Here is a 25,422-nt window from a genome sequence, read left to right on the forward strand (position 1 = left end):
ATTGTTGCCAGGCAGGGCACTTCCTCCCTGACACTGCTGCTGACTTGATAACGCCATGTGTTGTTCAGCTGATGTTTACTGGTGGCTTCTGGAAGATACCCTTGCTCCAGGTGATGTCTGCAGATATCTGCCACTGGATCTGCCGTCTATGTTCCCACTGGTTCTGTTCCAGCTCCCAAGGGGCACCATGTCAGAAATTTGTTCTTGGCATTTTTGCTAGTTCTCCTTCCTGCTGCATCTAGCTTGTCCAGTCCTTTTATAATTTTATATGTTTCTATAAGATCCCCTCTCATCCGTCTAAACTCCAGTGAATGCAAGCCTAGTCTTTTCAATCTTTCCTCATATGACAGTCCCGCCATTCCAGGGATCAATCTCGTGAACCTACGCTGCACTGCCTCAATTACAAGGATGTCCTTCCTCAAACTAGGAGACCAAAACTGTACACAATACTCCAGATGTGGTCTTACCAGGGCCCTATACAACTGCAGAAGAACCTCTTTATTCCTATACTGAAATCCTCTTGTTATGAAGGCCAATATTCCATTAGATTTCTTCACTGCCTGCTGTACCTGCACGCCAACTTTCAGTGACTGGTGTACAAGGACACCCAGGTCTCACTGCACCTCCCCCTTACCTAACCTAACTCCATTGAGAAAATAATCTGCCTCCTTGTTTTTGCCGCCAAAGTGGATAACCTCACATTTATCTATATTATACTGCATCTGCCACGCATCTGCCCACTCGCTCAACCTGTCCAAGTCACCCTGCAACTTCCTAACATCCTCTTCACAGTTTACACTGCCACCCAGCTTTGTGTCATCCGCAAACTTGCTAGTGTTTCTTCTAATTCCCTCATCCAAATCATTAATATATATAAATGGTAAACAGTTGCGGCCCCCACACCGAGCCTTGCGGCACTCCACTCGCCACTGCCTGCCATTCTGAAAAGGACCCGTTTACTCCTACACTTTGCTTCCTGTCTGCCAACCAATTTTCTATCCATATCAACACCCTACCAATACCATGTGCTCTAATTTTAGTCACCAATCTCCTGTGCGGGACCTTATCAAAGGCTTTCTGAAAGTCTAGACACACTACATCCACTGGCTCCCCTTCATCCATTTTACTTGTCACATCCTCAAATAATTCCAGAAGATTAGTCAAGCATGATTTCCCTTTCATAAATCCATGCTGACTTGGACTTATCCTTTTACTGCTATCCAAATGCACCATTATTACCTCTTTAATAATTGACTCCAGCATCTTTCCCACCACCGAAGTCAGGCTAACTGGTCTGTAATTCCCAGTTTTCTCTCTCGCTCCTTTCTTGAAAAGTGGGGAAACATTAGCTATCCTCCAATCCACAGGAACTGATCCTGAATCTATTGAACATTGGAAAATGATCACCAATGCGTCCACTATTTGTAGAGCCACCTCCCTGAGGACCCTGGGATGCAGACCATCAGGCCCAGGGGATTCATCATCCTTCAGTCCCATTAGTCTACCCAATACTATTTCTCGCCTAATGAAAATTGCTTTGAGTTCCTCTACCCCCCTAGATCCTCTTTCCTCCAGTACATCTGGGAATACTCCTGCTCCCGGTACTGCCCACAATCCGCCTCCCTGCTGCTGGTCCCACTCCCACTCCCGGTTCATGCTCCTGAACCGCTGCCCAGCTTCTGGTGCTGGATCTGCTCCTGTTCCCACTCCCGTCGCTGCTCCTGGTCCCAGCTGCTACTCCTGCTCCGCCTCCCCGCTGCTGGTCTTCGTCCCACTCCTGCTCTTGGTCCCAATACCGGTTTTGCTCCGGGTACCACACCTGCTGCTGCTGCTGCTGCTCCCACTCCGGGTCCAGCCCCCGCTCTTACTCTCACTCTGCTGGGTCCCACTCCCTCCAGTCCTGCTCCCCCCCCACTCGGGGTCCCACACACGTTCCCATTCCCATCACTCAGGCTCCAGCCTCACTCCGGCTCCCACTCCGGGTCCCACACACGTTCCCACCCACTCCGGCTCCAGCCCCACTCCCACTCCCACTCTGGGTGCCGGTGGTCACTCCCACTCCCATTCCCACTCAGGCTCACACTCAGGCTCCAGCCCCACTCTGGGTGCCGGTGTCACTCCTGCTCCCACTCCCACTCTGGGTGCCGGTGTCACTCCTGCTCCCACTCCCACTCTGGGTGCCGGTGGTCACTCCCACTCCCATTCCCACTCCGGCTCACACCCAGGCTCCCACTCAGGCTCCAGCCCCACTCCGGTTCCCACTCTGGGTGCCGGTGTCACTCCTGCTCCCACTCCCACTCTGGGTGCCGGTGTTACTCCGGGTCTCACTCCGGTTCCCACTCCCACTCCGGGTGTTGGTGTCACTCCCGCTCCCACCAGGTGCCGGTGTTACTCCGGGTCTCACTCCGGTTCCCACTCCCACTCCCACTGGGTGCCGGTGTCACTCCCACTCCCACTCCCAGTCTCACTCCCGCTCCCACCAGGTGCCTGTGTCACTCCGGGTCTCACTCCGGCTCCGGGGGGTGGAGCAGGGATCTTCCCACAATCCCGCGCTGGCGGTGATGGAGGCTGTGCCGACCGCGGCCGCTCTGCCCGCTGCCCCCGCTCCCGCCGCCACCCCCGCTCTACCCCCCGCTCTGTGCGCCGCTCCCGCCGCCACCCCCGCTCTACCCCCCACCCTGTGCGCCGCCGCTCCCACTCCCATCCCCGCCCCCCGGCGCCGGCCGCCTCTCCCCCGAGCAGCCGAGAGAGCGCAGCTGCAGCCCGCCATGGAGCGCTCTCCGGCCGCCTCTCCCTCTCCCTCTCCCTCTCCCTGTGCCGTGGCCGTGACTCCGGCTCCGGCCGCCGGGCAGCGGGACTCAGCAGCGGCCGCCGCGGGACGGGAGGCGCCGGAGGTCGGACACAGCCCCCTGCTGCAGTCGCTGAGCTGCTCGCAGAGCCTGGAGCAGCGGCTGAGTGAGCTGGGCATCAGGAAGCAGACGTCGTATAGGTGGGTCTGCATTCTGCTCTTTGCATTAACCCTGAGTGGGGGTAAGAGAGGGAGACCCATTGCAATGTGAGTGTGAGTGTGTGTGTGAGTGTAGCAGCCACAGGACAATGTAACCGACCGGTAGATGTTGCAATTCCTGCTGTGGTATCAGAGCATTGTTATTCATGTGACAGAAACAGCAGGGCGTTTTGTTGGAGTGGGCAGTGAGAGAGCCTGGTGCAATAGCTGTGGAAGTTTGCCCTCTCTCTGTATCCTTTTCCCCTATCACTGTGCCCTCTACGTGTTGCAAAAAAAAACAAAAAACATTTCTCTCTTTCTTTGTACGTTGTTTGTTTATCTAAGCGTTACTGTCACGGTCGCCCATCTGCAGAATATCAAGTAACCAGCGAGTGATAAATATTGAGCGTCTCCTCTGTTATTAAGGTCTCCGGCGGTGTTATTCTGTTAGTTACTACGACCTGGTGATAGGAGCTGAGAGCTGTTTGCTTGCGACCTTCCTTCCCGTGTGGAATATCTCTCTCGTTGGCGTTATTTGAGGTAGTGAAGAGTACAGTTGAGGATAAGGGCACAGAGCCTCACACCCATTAACAATGTAACCGATTTCTATCTGTTATCACCAGCAGGCAGTGTGGGAAACACGACCTGCCACACCAGGACTCTGGTATTTTCCTATTGATAAGCAAAGGCTATTTTTCTATTGGAAATTTAAGTCCATTAACAATTCTGCTCATTCACGACACAGTATCACATGTAAACTCAGTGAAAGAAAGCGTGTGGCTTAATTCTAATTGTTTGGTCCTGTGTATCATGAACCCTCCACCCCCATCCCAAGGTTATTTAATGGCCTGTTCACTCTGCAGCTGCAGTATGCTACAGTTAATCCATGGGCTAGGATAATGTAATCAGTCTGGTGAGAGGCACAAAATGCTGGAGTAACTCAGCGGGGAAAGGCAGTATCTCTAGAAAGAAGGAATGGGTTGCGTAGTCTGAAGAAGGGTCTCGACCCGAAACGTCACCCATTCCTCCTCTCCAGAGATGCTGCCTGTCCCGCTGAGTTATTCCAGTATTCTGTGTCTATTGTCGGTTTAAACCAGCAACTGCAGTTCCTTCCTACACATAATCAGTCAGGTGGCTGTTCAACAATCTCCGATGGAAGATATAGTCTTTGGCAGCAGGGTCGATCTTGCCTGTCCCATGGTCAAATAGTTTGTTGATGCTGGCTGTCTGGACAGGCTGCATGTATGATGGCTTCTGGCCAGGGTGTGACAGAACAATCAGCAAGGTCATCCTTTAGTTGAAGGTAAAATGTACTGACCAGTATGTGATGGTTACGTGGTACATAAAGCAAAGACATCAATTGCAATTCTGTGAAGATAGACACAAAAAGCTGGAGTAACTTAGCGGGTCAGGCAGCATCTCAGACGAAAAGGAATTGATGATGTTTCAGGTTGACCCCATATGACCCGAAATGTCGCCTACTCCTTTTCTCCAGAGATGCTGCCTGACCTGTTGAGTTACTCCAGCTTTTTGTGTCTATCTTCGGTGTAAACCAGCATCTGCAGTTCCTCCCTACACAATTGCAATTCTGTAATGCCTTTAAGCAACAAGAATATCCCAAGGAGCCTCAGAGAAACAATTTCAAACACAAATTGATTAGTTGGAGTATATTGTTAAATGTTTGGTCACAAAAGCATATTTTAAGCCACATCTTGAAACAGGAAAGGGAAATCAGAAGGTTTAAGGGAAGAAATTCCAGAGCATCAGGTCTTGGCACCTGTAGGCCAAAACTAAGCTTCAACTTGAGGATGAACAACGAGCCATATATTTTACAGTTGCTTCTCAGGCTAGAGGATATATAATAAGGGCGACATAGGGATTTGGAAACAGTGACATTCATATTAAACATAAGGAACAACAGGAGCCTCAGACCTGCAGAGGTCATGTGAGGGAGACTGGCTAGGATTCAAATCAACATGTTCAGAGGTGGCCAAAGCATGGGCATGGGTTTCAGAAGCAGCTGGTGAGCTGGGTCGGGGTGGAACTGGAACTGGCCAATACCATGTTGCCATCTCAGTGGTAGCACCAATATGATCCACAGTTCATTTTGAGTCAAATAAACAGTAACACACATGGGGCTAGCAGTTGGATTTAGTTTCAAACTGCTTGCAGAGAGACGGTAGGAATCCAGGGACTGACATAACTGTTCATATGTTCAGCAGTTCTAGGAACAGAATTAGGGCTATCAAGTCCACTCTGCCATTCAATCATGGCTGATCTATCTTTCCCTCTCAACCCCATTCTCCTGCCTTTGCTCCATAACCCCGGAACACAGTGACTGCACATAGTGCCTTTAATCTTTCATAGTATTGTTAAAAGTGCACATTTAGAGAGTTGCCATTTGGTACTTTTAAATGGGCACATGGATATGGAGGGATATGGATCATGTGCAGGCAGAGGAGATTGGTTTACCATAGCATCATGTTCGGCACGGACATTGTGGGCCGAAGGGCCTGTTCCTGTGCTGTACTTTCCTATGTTCTATTTTTTACGGTTCTGGAGCCTGAGTGAGCAGTGGAGTCCAGGTGCTCTCGTGACATTTAAGAAGGATCTAGACAAACACTTGAAATGCCACGGTATAGAAGGGAGTGGGCCAAGTGCTGGTAAATAGGATTAGAGTAGACGGAGACTTGATGGTCGGCATGGATGTGGTGGGCTGAAAGGCTGGGTGATTCTATGGAAAGCTATCTGCCTAACTGTGGATCCTGGCACTGTTCTCAGATGTTGTTACCAGTGAACAGTCCATAGATGAGAAATAGAGTGCAGCAGGGACTTGATCTTTGAGAGGCACCTCAGGTTATGATTCAAGTGTGGCAATGGAAGTCACCACTGCTTATTCTCCGCTTGGATACGAATGCAACCAAGCAAACTCACTGCGACGCAGCTGGACATTGGTAAAGTGAGTGTTGGAGGAGTGTGCTGTGGTCAGTAGGATTAGACCCTGCAGGAATAGAACGAGGAATGGTGACAGAACTGACAGAACTGTTCATATGTTCAGCAGTTCTAGGAACAGAATTAGGGCTATCAAGTCCACTCTGCCATTCAATCGTGGCTGATCTATCTTTCCCTCTCAACCCCATTCTCCTGCCTTTGCTCCAATCATGTAGGATCTCTTCTAAAACTAGCCAAAACATCACGCAGCCCGGTGGGTTTAATTATTATCATTGAATGAGTCAGAACACAAACCATCAGTTAAACCAGTTCTGCCCTTAGCAAGATATAAAATAATGCATATAATAAGCAGATCTGCCTTTCCATCACGAAGAGTGCTGACATTTATGCATTACATGCTTCTTGTGTTTATAAAAATTCAGATTTTTTTTTTATAACCAATTATTTGGTGATGGTGCTGCTTTTTTCTCAGTGACAATGTCCTCCTACTAAAGCTACCAGCAGAGTCATGGCCATATATGGAATAGATTTTGCTCTGTGAAACTGTATCTTGCACATAAGCTGGACGCCCCTCAATTGGACAAACAGCATATCATATGTTAGAGATTGATGAAGATGGGGAGAGAGAGTATAGAACATGGGGATAGCCTTAACATTAAAACCAAGCTGATAAAAGATGAGGTTGGGAAACATTCCGGCACGCACACAAAGGACTCCAGAAATCGGGAATCTCTTCCCCAAAAAGCAGGAAGTCAATTGCAAGTGTCAGAACTAGAACTGCCCTAGGCAGTAGAATTATAAATGGATTAGCAGTGGATTGAATGGGGTCCAGTGGCCCACTCCTTCTCTTATACCAGCAGTTAGCCAGCAATTCATATAGTTTAGATATTCTTCTATTAGACGTTGAACTAGAGCACTTACTGTCCATACTGCACACCAGCAAATGGTGTTTCTGTCGGGTTTTGGAAGCAGGTGGGACAAAGGAAGCTAATGTCAGCCTCAGGTACCTGGATCACTCTGGCTCAACAAGAACCACAGAACCCAAGATGCTCCCCAAACCTCCGTCTAGTTACCACGGATGTACACTGTCTGCATTTGATCTCCTCATGATGCTTTCCAGTCTCTATATCTTCATCACCTAGGGCTAGGCCAACAATTGTCCAAGATCAGCATCAGCTACAAGTTTCCCTCCAGCTGTAGTCATTGAACCAGGAATAGTGTCGGCACATTTCGTCGGAGCTTCCAACCTGATAGTTTTTTGAGAGCTTCTTCATCATGTGAGTGCAACGGCTTAAAACATCACCACCTTCACAGCGGCGATTAAAGACTGACAATAAATATCAGGATGGCCTTGGGTAGTGTAAGAAAATAATTGCAGATGCTGGTACAAAATCGAAGGTATTTATTCACAAAATGCTGGAGTAACTCAGCAGGTCAGGCAGCATCTCAGGAGAGAAGGAATGGGTGACGTTTCGGGTCGAGACCCTGCAGTCTGAAGAAGGGTCTCGACCCGAAAAGTCACCCATTCCTTCTCTCCTGAGATGCTGCCTGACCTGCTGAGTTACTCCAGCATTTTGTGAATAGGATGGCCTTGGGCATCTCTATCCTGCAGTTAATAAAGGGAAGGTGTTAGCTGTGAGCTCCTCAGCCCCAGTCATGTACTCCACACACGGGCAAAACCCCTCACTCAGGTCTCCCAAGAAGGTCGATACCATTTGGTTTGCAAGGTAGTGGCAGTAAACAAGCAATGCAGAATGCAGCATCTGCTGCTGATGTAACTCACACAGACTAGAGGACATTTATATGAAAACCATTTGCTAATCTTTTTTGAAAGCATGGTTTTTATTCCTGTGCTTTCAAAAAGGATTAGCAAATGATGTGACTATTGTTATCCTAGTTTGGCAGTGTTAAAAATACCACTTACTTTACCCATGGCGGGTGAAAAGATGAGCATTGAGAGTGTGTATTTTTGTTGGGCCATTTGAAAAATAAAAATAACGCAGTCAGGAGGTGGTCATTTGAACCATGTTACATGACCCAACTTTTTGAAACCGATTAGCCCCATTCCCGTACACTTTAACTGGAGTTTTCCATTATTTTCTGATTCAACAATTAATTTGAAAGTTGTTATTGAATTTGTTTGCATCAATGAATAACAATTGCTTCCTAATTTTTCTCTCTCTCATCTTGTTAGTGGTTCTGTTGCCAATTTCCTTAAATCATTATGTTGTCAAGGCCTGTATGTTGGACGATCCTGCTTGTGGGGATTTAGATGCATGTTGCCCTTTACATATTGGTCATTGTTCGATTTGGAAAACCCATGGCCTGTTGGTGCCCATTTTCAGCTAATTGGGACATTGTACCACTAACCAGTCCCAAAAGCCCAAGTTTAGTCTATATATCAGCGAGACCAAGCACAGGCTGGGCGGCTGTTTTGCTGAACATCTGTGCTCAGTCCGCCTTGATCTCCCTGTTGCCAAACATTTAAATTCCCCTTCCCAATCCCTTGCTGACCTTTCTATCCTGGGGTGCTTCCACTGTCAGAGTGAGGTCACATGCAAATTGGAGGAACAGCACCTCATATTTCGCTTGGGCAGCTTACAGTCCAACGGAATGACTATTAATTTCTCTAACTACAAGTAACCCTTGCATTCCCTCTCTCTCCACCCCTCCCCCACCCTAGCCCTCTTGCTAATTTCACTGTTTGTTATCACCTCATCCCCAGCCAACAATGAACCATTGTGGGCTCCACCTTTCCTGAGTCATCAATGCAGGCTCTGCTTTGTTCTGTATCTTGCCATACCTTCAGTGTCCCCCTCCCTGACTCTTAGTCTGATGAAGGGTCCCGACCCGAAACGTCACCTATTCCTTTTCTCCAGACATGCCGCCTGACCCGCTGAGTTACTCCAGCATTTTATGCCTATTTTTAGTCTGTTTCAAATTCATTTCAATTATAACAGCAAGAGCAGTGTGTCTTTAGTTCACGGGATGAAGGATGTGTCGTAATTGATGTCACCAAACTTTAAACGGAGAAGGGGGATCTTGCAAGGTACAAACGTGGGAGAAAATGGTGTGAAAAAGGTCAGAGGAAATGTTTTTATCCCACTAGTGGACCAAGATGCCTACAACACTAAGAACAGATGAAAGAGACTTAAATTTTGCACTTCGGAAAGTATGTTTCTGGTCACTGCATCAAGGGCTTTGGGGAGAGAGTAGGAATATGGTATTGAGATAGTCGATCTGTATTGTTCATACTCAATTGCAGAATCAGTTCAAAATGCCCGATGATATCCTCCTGCTTCTATTTTTTGTTTCTGAGTATTTAATGAAGAATCACACATAAATATGTAAACATTGCAAATTGTACGATTATTTTATAATCCATCAGCAAAGCCGATCCGCGGGAAATAAATGGAACTAAGAGAAAAGTAAACTTATAGTTGATGTAAGATTTGAATTATTACCCAAAGATTAAAACCCATCTTGGATGATCTGCAGACAAGAAAATATGGATGTAAACAGTGAAACCATTGAAAGGGACACATTATTGGAGACATTTCTGAAGGACAGTTAAAATCAGCCGAAATGCAGAGAAATCGAGAATAGTTAGCATAGGTCTGTTGTGTGTGTCTGGAACCTTTGAGGAGAAAACAAGGATAAGGGTAGATTGTGTAGGTAGGAACTGCAGATGCTGGTTTAAACCGAAGATAGACACAAAATGCTGGAGTAACTCAGCAGGGCAGGCAGCATCTCTAGAGAGAAGGAATGGGTGACGTTTTGGGTCGAGACCCTTGTAGATTGTTAGATGTTATCGGTGTGGTTATTAGTAAAGCTTCTGACAATGATGTACCTAGAGGTTGTTCAATGAAGTAGAAACCCATGGGATCCAAGTCAAGGCACGAAGTTGCAGACAAAATGGGCTGAATGTTAGGAGGCAAGGTCGATGGGTGCTTCACTGACCGGTTGCGTGTGGTGGGATTGTATGTATCACAGTGCCACGTCCCTTGCTATTTGCAGTAAGTTTCAATGACTCATGCTTAAATCTAAAGGGTCTGATTAGTCGAGAGTCTTTAATTCTCGTATATACTGGCAACTGAACAACAAAATTCTTACTTGCTGCAGCTTTACAGCCCCACTAATGCAATAACACACAGGTAAATATGCAGTGATGAAAAAATATAATAAATTAATAATCAGTAATACGACCAGAACTGTGCCCAACTGAAGTATATGGTGTAATTAAAACAAAGTTCACAGTAGATCATAGTTGCTGACGTAGGTTTGTAGTTATTATTGTGCCGTGACCAAGAGTTTCACAGTTGTTGGGAAGAAGCTGTTCTTGATCCTGGGCATCATGGTTCTCTGCTTCTTGTGCTGCCTTCCCCGTGGTAATAGTGAGATGAGAACATGGTGACTTTAGCTAAAGCATACGATTTGGGAGACTTGACTGGGAAATGCCTTTTTCCTTGCGCTGGTGGTGAAGTGTGATAGCAGAGGAATGGATGTAATTCTAGAACTGGGGGCATGGTTTCATAATAAGGGGTCAACCCTTGAAGATGGAATTGAGGAGGAATTTAGTTGGAATTGTCCACCACAGAATGCTGTAGAGACGGAGTCAGCGAATATGTTCAAAGCTGAAGTCGACATGTTGTTATTCCGTGGAGGAGTCTCGGGTGATGGGAGCGGAAAGGAAAATGGAGCTAAGGTCAAGATCAAATCTGCCACAATCTTAACAAATGGCAGATTGGATTTGATGGGCTGAGGGTGTCTTCTTTACTTTAAAAAGGAACTCACTGGGAGGGTGGCTGGTTGAAGCAGAATCCTCGGGTAGCACAGCCACTAGACTGTTGCCTCACAGTTCCCGAAACCTGTGTGGAGTTTGCACGTTCTCCCTGTGACTGTATAGGTCTCCTCAAGTGCTTGGGTTTCCTCCCACATCCTAAAAATGTGCAGGTTGGTAGGTTAATTGGCTGCTGGAAATTGCTCCCAGTAAATTGCTGACTGATTAAATTAGTACTGACTAGCTAATTAAATTATTGCATCGTATGGGAGGCGCATTCCCAATCTCGTTGTAGCCCTGTACCATGACAATAAAGATATATTGTATTGTATTGTAATTAGGCGAATAGTGGAATCTGGGGGGATTTGATGGTAATGCGGGAATAATTTAAACAATGAGATAATGTAGGATCAGTGTAAATGCCTGGTTGATGGTCGGGATAGGATTGCTGGGCTTAAAGGGCATGTTTCCATCCTGTATCTCGGAATGGCTCTGTGAGAAACTATCACCGGGTTTGACAGTGTGTGTGTCGAGGAACCGCAGATGCTAGTTTAAACCGAAGATAGACACAGAAAGCTGGATCTCAACCCGAAACATCACCTATTCCTTTTCTCCAGAGATGCTGTCTGACCTGCTGAACTACTCCAGTCTTTTGTGTCTTTCACTGGGTTTGACAGCAAACAGTGTACATGCAACAACCCACAAGGCGATGGACCAAAAGAAGGTGTGTATGATATGTGCCATGCCCTATTGTTTTGCTGGCATGGGCGTGATTTCATATTATTTTTTATTATTTCATATTTCAGATACAGCGCGGAAACAGGCCTTTTCGGCCCACCAAGTCCGCGCCGCCCAGCGATCTCCGCACACTAACACTATCCTACACACACTAGGGATGATTTTTACATATACCCAGTCAATTAACCTACATCTCCCCCTGTAAATAGTCTTGATAATTTGATGCTGTAAGTACATTCAGGTAACATGGCACAAGAGGGGAATGGGCTTTAAAGGAGGAAACAAAGAGAACAACTCCCCCTCATCTTCCCTCATCACCTTCAGATGTAAACCACAGCCGTCCGAGTCGTGGCAGCTTTGCATGGACTGCCCCAGTCGAGTGGGAGGACCATCTGTCTCACTGGCATGACTCAGTATAACTTGCTGCTCGGACTCCTCATGACAGCAGCCTGGCACAAGACTGCAGAGACATTAACACTACATTCACAGGTAGCTGCTGGCTACCCCAGTCACTCCTTGCTAGGCTGTCCTTTCGGGTCATTTCCTTTCAACCGATAGTAACATAGAAAATAGGTGCAGGAGTAGGCCATTCAACCCTTCGAGCCAGCACCGCCATTCAATATGATCATGGCTGATCATCCAGAATCAGTACCCTGTTCCTGCTTTCTCCCCCATATCCCTTGATTCCATTAGCCCTAAGAGCTACATCTAACTCTCTCTCGAATGCATCCTGTGAATTGGCCTCTATACTACCTTCTGTGGCAGAGAATTCCACAGATTCACAACTCTCTGGGTGAAAAAGTTTTTCCTCATCTCAGTCCTAAATGGCCTATCCCTTATTCTAAAACTGTGACCCCGTCGTTCTGGTCTCCCCAAACATTGGGAACATTTTTTCTGCTCAAAATGTTTCCTAGTACAAAGTAGCAAGCTCTTCAGGGAAAGGCTTGAGCTGATATTAATGATCATATACTCGTCCATATACCAAACACTTCAGCTGAAAACAAGAACATGGGAGTATTAGCTTAAGGATAAGGGGGAAGTCTTTTAGGACCGAGATGAGAAAACATTTCTTCACACAGAGAGTGGTGAGTCTGTGGAATTCTCTGCCACAGAAGGTAGTTGAGGCCAGTTCATTGGCTATATTTAAGAGGGAGTTAGATGTGGCCCTTTTTGCTAAAGGGATCAGGGGGTATGGAGAGAAGGCAGGTATAGGCTACTGAGCTGAATGATCAGCCATGATCATATTGAATGGCGGTGCAGGCTCGAAGGGCCGAATGGCCTACTCCTGCACCTATTTTCTATGTTTCTATGTTTCTATTAGTAGGTGTTGGTCATACAGCTCCATGGGTCTGCTCTGTGATTCACTAAGAAGATTTCCTCTTCAGAATGGAAAATACTGGAGGCACTCTGCAACTCAGAATTATATGGAAGATGTAAACCAGCATCTGCATTTCCATCCTACACATCACGTAGAGACCATTGGCCAGAAATATACCCTCTCCACATATGCTAGTGACCTTCTGAGTATCTGAAGCATTTTCTGTTCTTATTTCACATTTGCAACGTTTTATTTTTCGATTGCCTCTTCTGCTAAGTTTTACTTGGCAGACCCTATAACCTGTGACATTGATTTACTATGCCTGGAGTCCTGCTTATTGCACCACACTGACCATGACAAATCACCCAGAGAATATCTGATTGCACTCTCATTCCTCTAAACTGTGGAGTGTGTAGGCTCATTCTGCTTCATCTTTCACATGGAACAAACCTCCAGTGCCAAGAATCTAACCAGTGAACTTTCTCTGCACCTTCAGTATAGGGATTGAAACAATATGCTTTGTTCCAGATGTTCATAGCTCACTAAAGGTTGCTGTACAAATACATAGGGCGACACGGTGGCGCAGTGGTAGAGTTGCTGCCTTACAGCGAATGCAGCGCCGGAGACTCGGGTTCGATCCTGACTACGGGCGCCGTCTGTACGGAGTTTGCACGTTCTCCCCGTGACCTGCCTGGGTTTTCTCCGAGATCTTCGGTTTCCTCCCACACTCCAAAGACGTACGGGTTTGTAGGTTAATTGGCTGGGCAAATGTTTAAAAAAATTGTCCCTAGGGTGTGTAGGATAGTGTTAATGTGCGGGGATCGCTGGGCTGCGCGGACTCGGTGGGCTGAAGGGCCTGTTTCCGCGCTGTATCTCTAAATCTAAAAAGAAAAAAATCTAAAGAAGGTGTACGGTATGCTTGCCATCATTGCAAGGGGCTTTGAATATAAGAGTTGGAGAAGCCATGATGCAGCCCCATAGGACTCTGGTTAAGCTGCAATGGGAGTGGTACGTGCAGTTCTGGTCATCTCATTACAGGAAAGATGGGTGGCAAGTAGGAGAACTTCTTCAAAGATGCTTTGGAGAGGGTGCAGTGGAGGTTTACCAGACTTTGCAAGGCGTTGAGCGGCATTGGCTTTCCTGAGTCCGGAGGACTATGGAAGCAGGAGGGAGCCGCTGGAGAGGTCAGACTCTACTTTATATTTGTAGTGCTTTTTGTACATAGGACATAACTGAGCAAAATGTTGGATTTGTTGGGTAGATGCTGTTGCTGTAACAGTGTGGTTCGAGGAGTGCTTGCCTTCAGCCTAATAGCAAAGACCTTCTCCGGTCTGTGATATTGGGTTTCTCAGGAGGAGCTGAGATGTCTCACCCACTTGCCTCTTCTGGTGAAGGCAAGAAATGCTTTGACTTTTGGTATTCATTAGCTGGGCCCTGCTGCAGGAGGCGATGGAGATGACCTTGAAGCTTTCCCCTGCCGCCAACTGTTAATTGTTCATCACCGTTCACAATTGTACATTGCTGTATTGACGTAATTGAATCTGATGGTTCGGTTGTGGGATCATGTTCCTTTGGCTACTGTGGTGCTGCTTTCATTGTTCAGTGCACACATTGTTCAGATGTCCTCCTTAGGTTGACATCTCATTCTGAAGCCCACATGGAGTTGCTCCTTGAATCTCCCTCTAGCTTCCTCATTGAATCAGGTTTGGCCCCTTGCCTTGGTGGCAAACGTGGAATGAAACATATTGCAGGCACGAGGTGATGGATTGCATTGAAATACTCTACTGCTACTCGCCCACAATACTTCACAGATGCCCAGTTTTGAAATCCAAGACCAAAGCACAAAGTACTGGAGAAGCTCTGGGGGTGGGTGTTGGGTGGAGCGCTGGGGTCAGGCAGCATCTGTAGGGGGAATGGGCTGGTGAAGTTTCAGGTCAGGACCCATCTTCAGACTCTTGACTAATCTGTGTGACAGTTTCCCATTTCTGCTTTAGACTACAGAGACACAATGTGGACACAGGCCCTTCGGCCCACTGAGTCCGTGCCAACTAGCGACCACCCCTAACACTAGTACTATCCTACACACTGGGGACAATTTGCAATTTACCAAAGCCAATTAACCTACAAACCTGTATGTCCTTTTGGAGTGTGGGAGGAAACCGGAGACAACCCTACCGGTCACAGGGAGAACGTAAAAACTCCGTACAGACAACACCCGTAGTCAGGATTGAACCCGGGTCTGTGGTGCTGTAAGGCAGCAACTCTACCACTGCCCTCGCAGTGCTCTCAGTCTATTCCTTTTAGTGCAGTGGCAGTGGCTGGATATAAGTGACAGACGAGTTTTTTTTATAACACTTTTGTGACTTGTACATTCCTGAAACCACCTCTTCATTTTTAAATGCAAGACTATTTAATAATCTGAATTGGGGCCAAGCTGTCCCCATGTGGTGATTTAAACTGGAGACGATTGATGTTTATTCCAAGTGGCTCCGCAGCTTGGCCAATGTGCCGTTCCGTCCAAGGGCACTAAATATTAATATATAACCCTCTGCACCACGAGTCCTCATCTTGTGCAGGAGCCTTTAATGTGGCACCTTACTGAATATATTTGCATTAAACTGAAGGAGATAGGGGTGGGGGATTGTTTTATCCCTGGAATGAAAGAACAATGTTTCAACGAACATTATAGAGTTCACTGACCAGTACTTGACTAAAGGCCTTTGGAGATCTCCTAAAGTTGTGAGACATGTTTCAAAATGCAAGTTTTTTAAAATTTCCTTTCAATGTTTGAACTCTCCGGCTCCAGAAATAATATCTACTTGGAGTTTGGCCTGTTTATTTAATTTTTCTCTTGCAGCCTGCAGCTCATGGAAAGTTGTAATATGTATCTCTGAAACCTATTTTAACAATGGAACTTCAGAGGTGGAGGTGTAACAACGGGTGAGGGTACTAGGGCGAGCACATGGGGTTGAATGTCACTAAAACAAAGGAGCTGATTGTGGACTTCAGAAGGGCTAAACATCCAAGGACGTACACGCCACTGGAGATAAATGGGTCTATTGTGGATAGGGTGAGCAGTTTCAAATACTTGGGAGTCCGCATCGCAGAGGATCTGACGTGGGCAACGCACATTGCCGCACTGGTGGGTAAGGCTAAGCAGCGCCTTTACCACCTTAGACAACTGAGGAAATTCAGAGTGCCTCTGAGGATCCTTCATTGCTTCTACTCTGGGGCTGTAGAGAGCATCCTGTCCGGCAACATTACAGTCTGGTTTGGGAACAGCTCTGCCCAGGACAGGATAGCCCTGCAGAGAGTAGTGCGTTCGGCAGAACGCACCATGGGAACTACACTCGTCCCCTTGCAGGACCTATACATCAGGAGGTGCAGATCCAGAGCAAGCAAGATCATGAGGGACCCCTGCCACCCCAGTAACGGACTGTTCCAGATGCTACGATCAGGCAAACGCCTCCGCTGTCACGCTGTGAAAACGGAGAGGATGAGACGGAGCTTCTTCCCACAGGCCATCAGGACTGTCAACTTTTATAACCCCAGAGACTAAATTTTTGTCGACAATAATAGTAACTTATTAACTTTATTTATATGCTGTAACTGTAATTCTTTTTGTGCACAACCCGCAGGCATTGCCACTTTCATTTCACTGCACATCGTGTATGTGTATGTGACAAATAAATTTGACTTGACTTGACTTGACTTGATGTCAATGGCTCAGGTTCCTGACAATGTTAGACAGCTGAATGGAACTCAAGGTAGGAGCTAGAGAACAAACTCCCTCACAAGGTTACAACAGGCACTCCTTACCATTTCCACATGTAACATGCTGAGCACACTTGTGATATATTAGCTCTTTGGTAGCTTTTAGTTGGTTGGAGTTGTGATGTGTTTGTTTGAAAAGCATGCCAAAGGTACGTTCATACATCCATCCTTAAACCAATGTCCTAATAACAGGTTAAAGGTGAGGCGGGAAAGATTTAATAGAAACCCGAGGGGCAACTTTTACACACAGAGGGTGGTGGGTATATGTAACGATTTGCCGGATGAGGTAGCTCGGGCAGATATTATAACGACATTTAATAGACATTTGGACAGGTACATGGATAGGAACGATTTGGAGGGATGTGGGCCAAACGCAGGCAGGTGGGAATAGCATAGATGGGGCATCTTGGTTGGCATAGACAAGTTGGGCTGAAGGGCCTGTTGTGTGCTGTATGTCTCTGACTCTATCTCTCATTGCTGCAACCTTCAAATCGCGTTGAATTTATGTATTTTATTGTCTTATGCACAGATACCGGACAATGAAAATCTTACTTGCGGCATCACAGGCACATAGATTCAGACAGTACACAAAATATAAATGATGCCCAAACTATGCCTAACCATGCCATACAGTAGAAGGAAAAAGACGGGCATTTGTGTAAAAGACAAAGAATTTGTGCCATAAGATGAACAGTAAACAAGTCCATGGTGCTGCAGGAGGTATTCTGTAGTGTTCTGTGGCCAAGGTAGGATTAGGGTTGTGTAAGTCAGTTCAAGAACATGATGATTGTGGGAAATTCCTGCTATTCCTGTACCTGGTGGTGTGGGACTTCAGTCCCTGTACCTTCTGCCTGACGGTCGCAGCGGGTAAAGTGCCCTACACACACACACACACAGTGGGCATCCATGATAATAGGTCCCCCCTTCTAGTTGCAGTGACTCTTCTCGATGCTTTCAGTGATGGGGAGGGGGGGAGAGGTGCCTTTTATAGACCAAGCTGAGACCATCACTCTCTGCATCTTCTTGCATTCCTGTGCATTGGAATTGCTCTACCAAGCCATGATGAAACCAGTAAGGATACTCCCTATAGAGCGTCTGTAGACGTTTGTTAGAATATCTGGTGACATCTATGTACTGAGCCCAGGTCAGGCCATCTGATTTGTTACCGCCCAGAAATTTAAAGCCTCTACCTCCCTCCTCTGCCAAACCGCAAGTGAAAACTGGCTGTTCTCTCCTGTCTTCCCCTTACTAGCTATTTCTCTGCACGGAATTCTGTCTCCACATTGCAGGTAGTTTCCACTGTTCTTTGTGTCTGTGGTGCTCCACGGGGATGAAATGGTATATTGTAGACGTCAGTCTAACCCCAAGGGCAACGTTAGTACGAGACACGTGCTGAATGCACTCCAGCTACAGTGCAGATTTTGGATCAGATTGTTGAAAACAGATTTAACTTAAATTGACAAAGAAAATTTGTCAAAGAAAACTGACTGAGTGGTAGTTTGGAAAAGATGGAGCAACAAAGTGTCGGAGTAAGGCACAAAAAGCTGGAGTGACTCAGGCGATCAGACAGCATCTCTGTGGAAAAGGAACAGATGACGTTTCGGGTCGAAATAAGGGTCTCGACCTGAAACGTCACCTGTTCCTTTTCTCCAGGGATGCTGCCTGGCCCGCTGATTTACTGCAGCATTTTGTGTCTATCTTTGGTTTAAACCAGCATCTGCAGTTCCTTCCTGCACAAATGCTGGAGTAACTCAGCAGGTTAGGCAGCATCTCTGGAGAACTTGGATCGGTGAGGTTTTGGGACCGGACCTGCAGCCCTGATGCAGTCATTGATGTAGGAGAGAAAGGAATGGGGGATATATGTGCACTTTACGTGGGCTACAATTCTCCAATTTTAGGTAACTACAACACCACCCATTCTTTCCCCACCCACCCGGACCTGCATCTATTTCTCCCATCACCCTCCCCTTCAAACTACATTCCTTCCTCTAGCTTGACTATTTGCAACTCAATCCTTTTGTCTTTTAATCTCTGGCCTTTGTCCACCATCTGCCTATCAGCCTCCACCCCCTCTGTCACCTATATCCACCAATTACCAGCCAGGCTTCGTCCAGCCTCTCCTCTTCCAGCTTTCCTCACCACCCCCTTACAATTAGTCTGAGGAAGGGTCCCGATCCAAGACGACACCTATTCATTTTCTCCAGAGATGCTGCCTGACCTGCTGAGATACTCAAGTGCTGAGTGTCTTTCTTTTCCTCTATAATTTCATAAAGTTGTAACAGTCATTCTGCCTGTCACATTCAGGCTGAATGTTTTGCCCATTTACGCTATTTCCATTTGCATGCATTAGGCGTGTCTCCTCCGGTACCCTGCATGTTGAACTGCCTAAATGCCTTTTAAATGGTGATTGTATCTGACCAACACCTCCTGCAGCAACAAGATTCGGATATCAACCTCACTCTGTGTGGGGGGGAAACAAAATCTTACCCCTCAAATCCCCTTGAAAACTCCTCCCTCTCACTTTAAACCTATGCCCTTTTATATTTCACATCCATTCTATGGAAAAAGATTTTGACTCCATCTTTGCCTGTCATAATGGTAAATACCTCTGTTGTGTATCATAATCGCACCCAATACAACTGACGCACTTAGAAACATAGGAACATAGAAAATAGGTGCAGGAGTAGGCCATTCGGCCCTTCGAGCCAGCACCCTTCGGCCATTCGAGCCAGCACCCTTCGGCCATTCAATATGATCATGGCTGATCATCCAAAATCAGTACCCCGTTCCTGCTTTCTCTCCATATCCCTTGATTCTGTTTGCCCTAAGAGATATATCTAACTCTCTCATGAAAACATCCACTTGCCTACATATCTCTGCTCCCAATCCAGCAAAGCCACATTTTCCATTTCTTATTCTCATGTTCACACCCATTATGTCTGAGGTTTTGTTTTGCACATTTCAGTGTATGACTGTTGTGTTGGAGGCATGAGGCTGTGTATGTGTGATTGTGTGGTTATTAATGCATTTGGGTATTGTCGTGTGGAATAGGTGTGGTGGTGTGATTTGTGATGCAGTGTGATGTGCTTGAAGTACTTGGATGCTGTAGTGTGAATATTGGGATGTTTACACTCTACACTGTACTTAGATATTATAGTCTCATTGTGTTTTGGGAAGGTGAATATTGTAGTTTAATCACATGGAGCTTCAGCATAGTTGTAAATCTTGTGGCTTAGTTATTACAATGAGTTTGTTGTCTTTAAAAAAATGTTTTAATTGCAAATAACAATGATTTTTGTGGGGGATAATACACTATGATTTTTCTGTTGGGATATATGGATTTCACAATGTAATTGTATATGTTGGAACTGATTATTAAAGCATAGATGTGTCAATTGGGGGTATGAATATCACAGTGCCATTATTGTGCCTGGGATTCTTGGAATTTGGAAGAATGATGGGGTGACCTTATTCAAACATACCAAATCCTCAGGAGTTTTGACAGGGCAGATGCCAAGATATTTTCATGAGTGGGAGATGCATAAAACAAGGGAACAGTTCTTAAATAAATGGCCGCCATTTAAAACTGAGGTGTTAGAAACTTCTCTGTGAGAACAGCGAGCCTCTCAAATTTTCAGGGCTGAGAGGGTGATGGAGCCCAGATCGTTAGATATTTTTAAGGTGGGGATAGATAAATATTTGAAATATCAAACAATTGAGGTTTAGTTTAGAGAAACAAGTGTGGAAACAGGCCCTTCAGCCCACCAAGTCCATGCTGACCATTGATCACCCATACACATGTTCTATGTTATCCCACTTTCGCATCCTACACACTAGGGGCAATTTTTACAGAACTAGATTAACCTACAAAACTGCCCGTCTTTGGAATGTGGGAGGAATCTGGAGCACCCGGAAAAAATCCACATGGTTTTAGGGAGAAGGTACAAAACGCCACACAGACAGCACTACACTCAGAGTGAGAATGATCAGCCATGATCACATTGAATGGTGGTGCTGGCTCGAAGGGCCGAATGGCCTACTCCTGCACCTATTGTCTATTGAACCTGGGTCGCTGGCTCTGTGAGGCAGCAACTCTATTGCTGCACCACTGTGCAGCCCTTATGGGGAACTGGCACAGGAGAGGAGTTAAGGCCAATGTAGATCAACCGTGATTATAGACACAAAATGCTGGAGTAACTCAGCGGGTCAGGCAGCATCTCTGGAGAGAAGGAATGGGTGACGTTTCGGTTCTTCAGACTGAAGAAGGGTCTCGACCCGAAACGTCACCCATTCCTTCCCTCCAGAAATGCTGCCTGACCCGCTGAGTTACTCCAGAATTTTGTGTCTACCTTTGATTTAAACCAGCATCTGCAGTTTTCTTTCCAACACATCAACCGTGATTATATTCAATGGCAGGGCAGGGTTGAAAGGCCAAGTAACCTTGTCCTACTCCTGTTTCCTTCTCTCGTTTTGCTGTGATATGATAGTGTGATTTTGTATATTTATCTAGATAATACAGCCTGGTTGCTGTGTGTGGGGTACTTGGATATTACTGCACAGTTGCAGAGTACATGAATGTTGCAGTTAGAGCGTTTTGCTAAATGGCATTTGGATAAACTGTTTTGGGGGTGGTTGAATAACATCATCATATTGTATGCATTTGGTCTCTTTGAATTTTGCAGTATAATTGCTTTACAGCAAAATGTTGATGTTACTGTGTGTCGGGGGTACTTGGATTTTACAATGGTATTGTTACAGATGCTGGGACATTGTACTGTGTTGTTGTGTTGGGGGGCTTGGCTATGGTAATGTTGTTGTGTAACAGTTAACAGATATTATGACATCGAGTTGCTGGCAAGGTACTGCAGAGTTAGCAGTACGGTGATATGGTATGAGTATGTGTTTAGATATTGCAAAATGATTTTGTGCTTATTGGAACAATTTGAAGATCGCTTGGATGTGGTAACCTGGATAGTGTGAGCATAAATTTGACTGTAATTGACTTGATGGTGATATCGTAAATGGTGTGTTTGTATGTGTAAAGATGCATCATTGAGGTCATAGAGTTACAGCATGGATAAAGGTCCTTCAGGTCCACTGAGTCTGTGCCGATCTACCACCCATTTACACTAATCCTACATTAATCTCATCAACTCCCCTCAAATTGAGACTATGCTTCCTCAACCGACAGAGAAAGGCCATTTCAGGTTGTAAACTCTGTGCTATCTCTCGCAGAGCAGTCCACGTCTCCCAGTAATTTTCCCTATAATATATTCTCCCACAATTCTCACCCCCCCCCCACCTCGACCTCCCCAACCCCAATGTTTAATCACACACCTTCACACACAGTGATTTACAGCGGCCGCCAGAACACCTGAGAAACCTGCATGGTCATGGAGGAAGTGTAAACACCACACTGACAAGCACCAGAGGTCATGATTGAGCACGTTTCTCTAGCGTTGTGGGGCAGCAACTCTACTCGCTGTGCCTTTCACAAATCTCAATGTAATTGCTGCTTGTCATGGTTCATGTTGCACTGGTGGGTTGTTGGGGTCTTTGCCTCTTTCAGTGTTACTGCTCTGTTTCAGTTTATTGCAGTGTGGGGTTGAGGGAAGACAGTGGATATCATGTTTGAGATACTTGCATGTGAAAGTATGTGAATTATCACATATGCTCTTTTAGAAAGCAGGTGAGGAGGAACTTCTTTAGTCAGAGGGTAATTAATCTGTGGAACTCATTGCCACAGAGGACTGTGGAGGCCAAGTCAATGGATATTTTTAAGGCAGAGACAGACAAATTCTTGACTAGAATGGGTGTCAAGGGTTATGGGGAGAAGGCAGGAAAATGGGATTAGGAGGCAGAGATCAGCCGTGATTGAATGGTGGAGTAGCCTCAGTGGGCCGAATGGCCTAATTCTACTCCTATAACTTGTGAAATCTGATAATTCTGTTGTGCACTTACTACCGTCTTGTGATTGATGGGCGAATTCAAGTCAAATCAAGCTTATGGTCATTATGCATGTCCAAGCTGAGGTACAAATACAATGAAAATCTTCCTTGTAATAATGTCACAGGCTTATAGAGGCAGACAGCGCACATGCATAGTCTGGGCATGACAGTGAAAAGAAAGACTGCAAAAACAAGATATTAGTTCAGAATACATTATTAAAATCCGCGATGGTGCAAGAGGTGGTGAATGCAGAACATTTCATTTCATTTCATTTCATATATACAGCGCGGAAACAGGCCTTTTCGGCCCACCAAGTCCGCGCCGCCCAGCGATCCCCGCACACTAACACTATTAACACTATCCTACACACACTAGGGACAATTTTTACATTTACCCAGTCAATTAACCTACATACCTGTACGTCTTTGGAGTGTGGGAGGAAACCGAAGATCTCGGAGAAAACCCACGCAGGTCACGGGGAGAACGTACAAACTCCTTACAGTGCAGCACCCGTAGTCAGGATCGAACCTGAGTCTCCGGCGCTGCATTTGCTGTAAAGCAGCAACTCTACCGCTGCGCTACCGTGCCGCCCTATTGAGAGTTTTCGAACAATGCAATGAAATGGAGTGTGCTTAGGATACCCTGGATGGTAGGATTTGTACTGAGCCGTTTGCAAAAAAGGAATTTCACTGTACCTAGGTACATGTGACAATAAAGTACCAGGGGACCATTGATTTTGCAGTGCGATTGGAGCACTTAGTTACTACAGGGTTGATATAAGTTGATTCTAAGTGGATGTTACAGCAAGATAGCTTGAATGAAATACTTGATTGTTGGTGTGTAATTGCTTTGGTGTATCTGCATGGTCACTGATTGTTGGTTGCATTGTGGCATTTATTGATTGGTCTAATTGTTTTGACAAGTGTACATGTGTATAGCTCATTGAGAGTGCATGACCATGAATGTGATGGCTGTGTTAGGGGTTCTTGGAAGCATAAGAATGGAAGTAACATTCTATATTTCAATTGGGTCATGACTGCCCTTAATGACAACCACTAATGCCCTGGTCTAACAGTCTATCCATCTCTGAGTTTCAAGTCGCCGTTCCTCAGCCTCCCATTTGAGCTGACGTTTCTCTGATCAAAAGCTTTCGGCCCATGGCCTATCTTATAATTAAAGGATGTCATCCCTTGTTCTAAGAGTCTCCCTCCAGAGGGAGTATCTCCCCTCCAAACCCTTTGAGAAGTACAAACCTGGTATTTGCGACCTGCGTAGCCTCAATATAATTCCGACAAATCTGCTTTGCACCTGTTCCAAAGCCAATTTATTGTGAGGTGTGGGACCCAGAACGGAATGTAGTACATTAAATGTGGTATAACCAGAGCTTTGCACGATTGGAGGAGAGGTTTCCTATTCCTGAACTCTTGTGTTAGAAGCCAACATTCAATTAATAATCAGCATCTGCAGTTCCTTCCAACATGTTTTGTCCGCTCCATGGAGAAATCTCCTCAAGGCATGCCTACTTTGAAGAAGTTCCCCTCCTGAGTCTGAAGAAGGGTCTCTACCTGAAATGTCACCTATTCTTTTTCGCCAGCGATGCTGCCTGATCCGCTGAGTTGCTCCATCATTTTCAATTAATATTTTCTTGCACCTTTCCATCAGTTACTATGGAGCCCTACAATTGGAACTCAAACTTTCTGCTCCAGGACAGTTCCTCATTTCTTGCAGTTCAGGAATTTCTGTGAATGCTTTCTATTCACTGGGAATTATTTCCCACTTTCCCACAATGATTTCCACAGTCTGTTAATCCACCATGTCTCTTCCAATATTTCAGCTTCTACCTTCACTGTGTATCATGTCACCTAACTTTGCACCGCCAGGAAACTTGGATATAATGCTTGCTTCCCTCACCTCTTAATCCTAAACATAATCAAAAACTGCAGTCCCAGATTAGATCTCTGGTAAACATCACTGGTCACATTTTATCTATCCGAGCGTACTCATTATACTCTTATCACTATTGCCTCTCTTCTGGCTAATTCTTTATTCAAGTAAATGAATTGCCTTCAATTCCTTGCATTTTCATTATTTATTAGCAGCCCTGTGTATTGGACCTTGTTAAATGCCTTCTGAAAGTTTTTGCAAGAAAAATTTCCCAGGTGGTCCTTCATTTACCACATTAATTATCTTTTCAAAAAACCTGACCAGCCACATCTGACAGACTTGCCCTTCACAAATCCCCGCTGACTTTCTCCAATGCGGCACAGTTGCGCAGCGGTAGAGTTGCTGCCTTTACGGCGCCAGAGACCCGGGTTCGATTCTGACTGCGTGTGCTGTAGTCCTGTATATGGAGTTTGTATGTTCCTGTGACTGTGTGGATTTTCTCCGGGTGCTTCAGTTTCCTCCCACATTCAAAGGACGTGCAAGTTTGTCGATTAGTTGGCTTCTGTAAATTGTCTCTGTCATGTTGGGTAGAACTAGTGTACGGGTGATCGTAGTTTGGCGGATGCGGTGGGCAGAAGGGGCTGTTTCTACGCTGTTTTCCTAAACTAAACAATTGCCTCAGTCGCTCCTTTATAATAATATATTCGTTACTTTTTATTCTTGAATCAAACGTTTTGAAATGTTGTGATTAACCCATCAGCAATTTACTCAACCGTGTTTAATGTCTGGTGGACACAGTTGATTTCTCTCTTAATCGTGTTAATGTGTCCATGTTTTTACATATATTGAATATATTGTTTTCTCTCCTACATCATGGTATTCTTATTCTCTGTTGTAAAAAAATAACGGTGGGTAGCACGGTGGCGCAGCGGTAGAGTTGCTGCCTTACAGCGCCAGAGACCCGGTTTCGATCCTGACTACGGGTGCTGTCTGTATGGAGTTTGTACGTTCTCCCTGTGACCTGCATGGCTTTTCTCTGGG

At 45.8% G+C, this 25,422-nt stretch overlaps 1 protein-coding gene across 3 annotated transcripts in view; it reads left to right on the top strand.

Moving 5' to 3' along the window:
* The first annotated feature begins 2,468 nt into the window (after positions 1 to 2,468).
* The window catches only part of dgki (diacylglycerol kinase, iota), a 134,511-nt gene continuing 111,557 nt past the window's right edge, over positions 2,469 to 25,422 (top strand). For 2 of the 3 annotated variants that reach the window (XM_078417000.1, XM_078417002.1), the window contains exon 1: positions 2,470 to 2,989. In XM_078417000.1, the coding sequence (XP_078273126.1) occupies positions 2,562 to 2,989 (428 nt within the window). In that variant the 5' untranslated portion in view covers positions 2,470 to 2,561. Of the gene's footprint in view, positions 2,990 to 25,422 lie in introns of all 3 variants that reach the window. The other variant, XM_078417001.1, reaches the window with a different exon arrangement.

Source organism: Rhinoraja longicauda, chromosome 20 (assembly GCF_053455715.1).
Source record: "Rhinoraja longicauda isolate Sanriku21f chromosome 20, sRhiLon1.1, whole genome shotgun sequence".
Taxonomy (NCBI): Eukaryota; Metazoa; Chordata; class Chondrichthyes; order Rajiformes; family Arhynchobatidae; genus Rhinoraja; species Rhinoraja longicauda.